At 40.7% G+C, this 6,751-nt stretch overlaps 1 protein-coding gene across 1 annotated transcript in view; it reads left to right on the forward strand.

Moving 5' to 3' along the window:
• The window catches only part of IRS2 (insulin receptor substrate 2), a 31,369-nt gene extending 24,956 nt beyond the window's left edge, over positions 1-6,413 (forward strand). Inside the window, exon 2 of the mRNA XM_033177287.1 lies at positions 3,954-6,413. Within this exon, the coding sequence (XP_033033178.1) occupies positions 3,954-3,958 (5 nt within the window). The 3' untranslated portion in view covers positions 3,959-6,413. The remainder of the gene's footprint in view (positions 1-3,953) is intronic.
• The last annotated feature ends 338 nt before the right edge of the window (positions 6,414-6,751 follow it).

Genomic DNA, 6,751 nt, shown 5'->3' on the forward strand with positions numbered 1-6,751 from the left:
TTCATGAGCAACACATGAGTCTTACTGTTTTCTTTTTGGTTTTGCCATTACAGCTGATGAATTCTGAAAATGTCTCCCTTCTTAGGGAATATTCAGGGTAGAACAGCCACGAAATGAATAATTCTTTGCTTCTACTAAAATTAACACAGATAATACAATAAATAAATTTTTGTTGGAATCTCATCTTCCGAAAGCCTGACGTTTGATCATATGTAAAGCTTGAGGATGTCAGATGATTAGTGTTAGAAACTTGTTGGTGTATTTTTTTTCCCTAGTCAGGATGAACCAGGCCGATTTTCAGGGTAAGGGATAACTTCGGTTCCTTTGAAAGTAAATGACTATAAGGGCAAAAGTTGACTCTCATTCCTAGGTTTGAATCTACACGAGTGTTTTCCAGCTTTCTTCTTCCTCGGGTGGGGAGTGTCGCTGATGAGTGGGTGGCTGTCAGGTGGATGGCAGGTATCGGGTTTCCGTGGTGGCTTCAACCAGGGGCACTAGCTCTTGGTGTTTGGTGTCTGAAAGCTGTGTGTGAACTACAGAGAGCCCTCCTGAGCCATTGCCCATGTTAATTGTTTTAGCCCTATGCCTGTGGGGCCTTTAATAGTATGCGTGGCAAAGATTCTACCACCGGCTCAATTGGAAAAAAGTATTTGAGACATCAGTTCAGGCAGATGGCTTCTGTCTTAAGCCTTCTTTCTCCAACAAATGAATAAAAACTATACTTTGGGTTTCAAAAAAGGTCCCTTTTTTCCACCATGCATTCTCAGTACCGATGCTTCTCAGGTCTCCGTTGTATCCCAGTTCCTCTGCTGTGGCTGGCAGGGTCCAATCTGAGGTGTGCTCCAGCCTTTTCCTCACTGCCCTTTTGCACCTCCACAAAGGATTGTTTCTGCTGGTTAATTCTGTTTAAATCACCGTGAGTGCTTCCAAGCATCCCTAAGGGTCACCTGGAATCAGCCGTGGCCTCCTGGGATGGGGGGATGTCTAAACAAGCAGGTCTGTGAGATGCAGGGTGCTGAGGGGCAAGAGCACAGGCCTGCGCCCGCTGAGCACACCCAGACCATAGTTCTTGCTTTACCGTGAAAGGAGGCGGCCATAGAAAGCGATTGTATTTTAACCTAACAGGAGACAGGCTAGGTGAGACACATGCACGTTGTGCTTGCTCTGGTAACACGTGTGTACATGCAGATGGATGTGAAACGCTGCACAGCTGACGCCCCCATGACTGGCTCTGAGCAGGTGGTCATCCTATTTCTCATCTCCCTCACCTCAGCTCTCTTGCGTCCTTTGAGTGTGCCATTAACAGATTCATCTTCCTGTAATAACCCTTCCTTCCTCCCTTCTTCTTCCCCTTCCTCTTCCCCTTCCCCCTCCTCTTCCCCTTCCCCTCCCTCTTTCTTTTTTTCCTTTCCTTCCCCTTCCTCTTCCCCTTCCCCTTGCCCTTCCCTTTCCCTTTTTTTTTTGTCAGCCATCTTCCTCCAAGTTATCAGTGAGGCCCTGCACCAGAGTAGAATTAAAAAAAGAAAATTGTTGAAAGGTCATTGCATGAATAAATGCATGGATTATTTCCTTGCCATTTATCAGCTCTTTTCTTGCATAATGCTAATGCTTAGAAATTAACGTTTTGATAACTATATTCTACTTCCAAAAACTAAAATTACATGTTCAACTTAATTAGAGCTCGCAAAGAGATGTAATGATAAGAGTTGAGTTTTACAGCGATACAGCATCCTAAAAAAACAATGAAAATGTCAGTGGCCTCATGAAATCACAAATGAAAATGGAAAGTGATTTTTTCAGCAATAATTTATCCGCCATTTATACGACAAAGTTTGAGAAACTGCAGAACTTACTTGTTTAGCTGTTTTCAAAATAACAGACTTAGAGTTAACATGAGATAATTCACCCACATTTAGCTAATTGTTAGCGTCAAAATAAAATAAGCAATTGATTAGAAATCTTTCTGTCAGTGGATTTGCAGACTCTCAGTTACCTGCTTTATGGTGGCCATGGGATTCTTCCCAAATCAGGGTGTCGGGGACAAAATGCAAGCTCATTTTAGAGTGAATTACAAGTCAAGGTGTATTTTAGCAAATGCCTGCTTTTTTTTAGGGGATACAATTAGATTCTCACTGAAGTCTGCTGGGATTGAAAATCACAACAATAATGAATTAAATAACTCAAAGACAGATCTTTCCGTAGGAAGAAATTAATTCTGTTAAGGTTCATTGGCAGAACATTGTTTACTTATTAAATTTCTAATGGACATAAGCTTTATAAAAATAATAAGATAGGCCGGCCGCGGTGACCCACTCCTGTAATCCCAGCACTTTGGGAGGCCTAAGTGGGTGGATCACCTGAGGTCAGGAGTTCAAGACCAGCCTGGCCAGCATGGTGAAACCCCATCTCTACTAAAAATATAAAAATTAGTCAGGCATGGTGGCACGCACCTGTAATCCCAGCTACTCGGGAGGCTGAGACACGAACACTGCTCAAACCTGGGAGGCGAAGGTTGCAGTGAGCCAAGATCATGCCACTGCACTCCAGCCTGGGTGACAGAATGAGACTCCGTCTTAAAAAATAATAATGATAAATAAGATAGAGTGAAAACAGCCTCAGAATGTCTCATTGTAGGGAATTTAAAAATGTATACCTTGTATATTGACACGTATTTTTTCTGTAAAGCTTTTGGGGTTTTTTGGGGGGCTATAGAGTGTAGTGCCTCGAGTTCCTAAGGAGACGTGGTTTTGAGGGACTCACTCAGCTTCAGGGCACACTGGAAGTTTCTGTCTGTTGAGTTCAGTCTTCTAAACTTAAGATGGATAGAAAAGAAATTGATTCACAAAAAAGTAAGTCAGGGAGTATGGTAAGAGTCTAGGATCAAAATTCTGAATGATTTTAGAAGAGTGTCCAGAAATGCAGTTTGTATAAATGCATCTGCAAAGGAAGGAAATGTACCTGTTTGAGAGCAAAGCGGTGCTCACCATCATGGAACTGAGTGATCAAAATGAACAGTATGTCATTTTGGTTAAAAAGCCAAGAAGCTTAGAAGGAAAAAAACAACACGCTGTGAAAGGTCAAAATCTTCCAATTTGTTCTGTCCCTTGAAGAAGGAATATATCAAGTAAAAAGAGGCCTAAAACCCTGGAAATTGAGAAAGGTTAAAGAATTTTGATCCTTCATCCTGGAAGGGAGGAAGCAGATCTGGCCAAGTGTCCTCAGTCCCTGTCCCTTCTGAGCACAGCGAAAGGGTAAATGACCTAAACTGGAACATATGAAAGTTGAGTGGATAAGAATAACCCTTTCCTAATGTTGAGGGTTATGCAGCCGCACGTGAGGCAGTGCAGGAGCCTTCCATTGCTGGACACGTTCAAACAGAGATGGATGATTCAGGTGGAAGTTTTCTGAGGGCAGAAGTGTGGAGTTCTTAGTTATTCCACTTTCATAACATAATGCACATTTGTAGGATAAACATAGTTTACAGAGCATTGTAACGTGTGTCATGGTTTTTCATCTCTGCAGCCCTGGGAGGAAGGTAGTGGATTCTGTGTATCCCACACAATACAGGGAGCATCAAGGCCTAAGGAGTTCAAGGGGTCATTCCATCACACAGACACGCAGTGCCACCTGGAACTGGCCCTTCTTTTTCTATCTTGTTCGACAGAATGATTCACAAAAACACGTGTGAATATTTTTCTTAAATTGAAAACATGAACCTCACCGTATAGACAACTCACCATGAACCCAACAGCTCTGCCTCCAGGAAAACTCAGAGTTTTCCCACTGAACTCACTTCTGGAAAACAGAATGAATACGTGTTTCTTTCTCAAAGGGCATCAGTTTATGAAAATAACCCAGGTCTTAGCCGTGGGTTAGAGGGGCTTTTTCTGGAACTCCAGAGATTGCTCTTTTCTCCTGAGGATCTCTGCTAACTTCCCTCCTTCCTTTTTCAGAGTGAAGATCTGTCTGGCTTTATCACCAGGATGTCACACGTCAGAAAATATCATGAAAAGAAGATGCTCAGCATTGTTTCAGCCCGAAGCTGCTTACGTTTTCTTTTGGATCTGAGCAGTGACTATGTTTGGAAACATCTGTGGACTCTGTTAGATGAGGCACCAACAAGGCAAGGTCACCCGCCTCTCTCCCTTGTTCCCGGATGGGGCATTCGTCATTGTGCTGTTTGCGTTTTGTTTTGTTTTGTTTTAACAAAATTAGCTGAAGAAGTTGTTCTCAAGAAAATTGGATGTTTTCATTGGCCTTCTTCGATTGTGGCCGGTCTCTTAATTTCTTCTTTTCCTTTTGGCAAAGCAGATGTAGCCCTCAGCATGCTAGGAGAGTGCACCCACACCTATGAAAGTGGTAAAATCTGGTATTTCCTGGCTTACACTCAAAACGACCACAGTCCTACCTCAGTTCAAGGTAAAGCCGGATTTCAGTGGCGGGGGTCCGACAGGACCTCCTGTAGTAGCCCCTGCGCTGTGTGTCTGGAGCGCGGTCCTCGGCCTTAGCGTGAAATGGTCCAAGTAGACAGCTGCTTGTTGGATTCCAGTGCAGGTACCTGCGATGTTTACGTCCATACCGAGCCCCGTGTGGGACTGACGTTTCTCGATGGAAGTGAAATTTGGGATTGGACTTTAAAGACAGATTACTAAATAATAATTACTATATGTAACTGAAGCAACCTACTTTTGAAAATCAACTGTATTGGGTAGTGGGGGGTGGGAGGGAAGGGCTGTGGGAAGGGGATGAATATCTCTTTTTACCTTTAACAGACTTGTTTAATCTTCTCGATGTAAATGTTTATGTAGGTACTTCACATTGCAAACGCCTTTTATTCTATTTACAAGCTCAGATATCTCTGCTCTCCTGAATCTTGGGCATGCCTTTCTGTAACCAAAAATCCCTGTAGGTGTGCTAGCAGTTCCAGGGTGGTCCGGGTTTGGCGGATTTAAGTTTTTAAAAAATGTATTATCTTTAATCAAATGTTATTATGTCAACCAGTGAGGCTGCCCTGAACAAAAAACGAAAAGAAAAAAAGAAAAGAAAGAAACTGATAAAAAGAGGCATTCCAGCCCTATGTTGCTGATGGAAAAAGAAAAAGAAGAAAAGCAATCTCGCAGTACATGTTACTTGTCGAAAAAATTCCTGACAAGACTACCCTTGTTTTATGTTTTCAGTATTCTGAAAATACCAGTGTTGTGGCAGTTCTCACAGATGTTACCTAAAACTGCTGAACTTGACCGGCAGAATGTTCTGCCGTTTTCTGCTCCCTCGACACTCAATTTGGAGGGCTGTCGACCTCTCCTCCCGTGGGGGCTTCCCCAGTGCCTATCTTCTCTGATAGTCATGGAGAGGTTACACTAATTCATTGGAGATGTAAGTTGTTGGTTTCGTTTTGTTTTGTTTTGAGAAAAATATATATAAATATATAGATATATATCACTATAGAATAATGCATTAATAAAATGAGGCTTTTTTAGAGGAAGACCAAAAATTTCAATGTCTTAAAAATATATTTAATGGCAATGCAAAAGTCTTCCTGCTTCCGTGCTGAACTTTAGAACAGAGGATTGTATTGCAAGACAAAGTTGAATGTAAAGTGATCTCCCTGAACATTTTTAAGGTTTTACTTTTCTGAAATTATACATCACAGCAGCGCCTAGGCCATACAATGTTAGCTGGAAGGTCAATTTCAGTGTATGATGTACTTTATTAAGATGTATAAAACATCCTGAAGTTTTTATTTAGTTTTGGGAATAGGCATCGATGGGTGGTATTTGCTTTGTAACTCCCCCCAGGTACGATAGGGACTGAATATGGACCCTGCTGAATGCAGTGTATTGACGCATATTTAACTCGCCCTGTCTCCTTAGAGTAGTCATGACACTATACAGATGGTTCATGTTCATACTGCAGCTTAAAACAAGCAAAATACACAGATGATAATATACTAAATTTTCCTCTATCCTGTACATTTCAAAAAAAGGCATATGCAATATTTACATTTTTAATTTAGTTTACAGAATGGAACCAAAATGTATAAATGTTATGTTTGCTAAAACTTCACAATGTATATTGGGTCTTTGTACATTTTGCCTGACTTACCTTAAATTTAAAATATTTTTTGCTATATAAACTTTAACAGTTATTAAACAGTGTTTTCTTTTTGGGTACGTATTGTTTCTGGATATCAAGATGTTAAATATATTTCTTGCTATTGTGATATGACAAGAGACTTAACTTATCTTGCTCTGTCTTCCACTGTACACGCTGTATATAGGGTCAATGTGATGCTGCTGGAGACGAGAATAAACTGGACTAGAATAGTGCATTGTATTTAGTCTGTATTGATCATGGATGCCCTCCTTAATAGCCATATGCAATAAAATAAAGTACATTATTTATGAAATGAATACAGTCCTGAAGATTTTTTCTGTATGAATTCTCCGTTTAACGTAAAGCCAATCTACTTTTAGAGTTTGGGAGTAGTTGAGGACATAGCTAGGCTCCTAAAAATACTTTGATACCTTTTAATTTTAAAACTTTTATTCTGGAAGCCAAAAAATACCTGCCAGATAGCAACATTTATGAAACACAAATGTGTTATAACAACAAAAAAGAACATTCTATTTACAAAACATAGAGTCCTTATGATGTGCTGGATGCTATTCTAAATGCATTACAAATATTAACTTCTTTCTAGCTCATGACAATCTTAGGAGGTAGGAATTGCCATCCTCATTCTGCAGAG

Source organism: Trachypithecus francoisi, unplaced genomic scaffold, assembly GCF_009764315.1.
Source record: "Trachypithecus francoisi isolate TF-2019V2 unplaced genomic scaffold, Tfra_2.0 Lachesis_group18, whole genome shotgun sequence".
NCBI lineage: Eukaryota > Metazoa > Chordata > Mammalia > Primates > Cercopithecidae > Trachypithecus > Trachypithecus francoisi.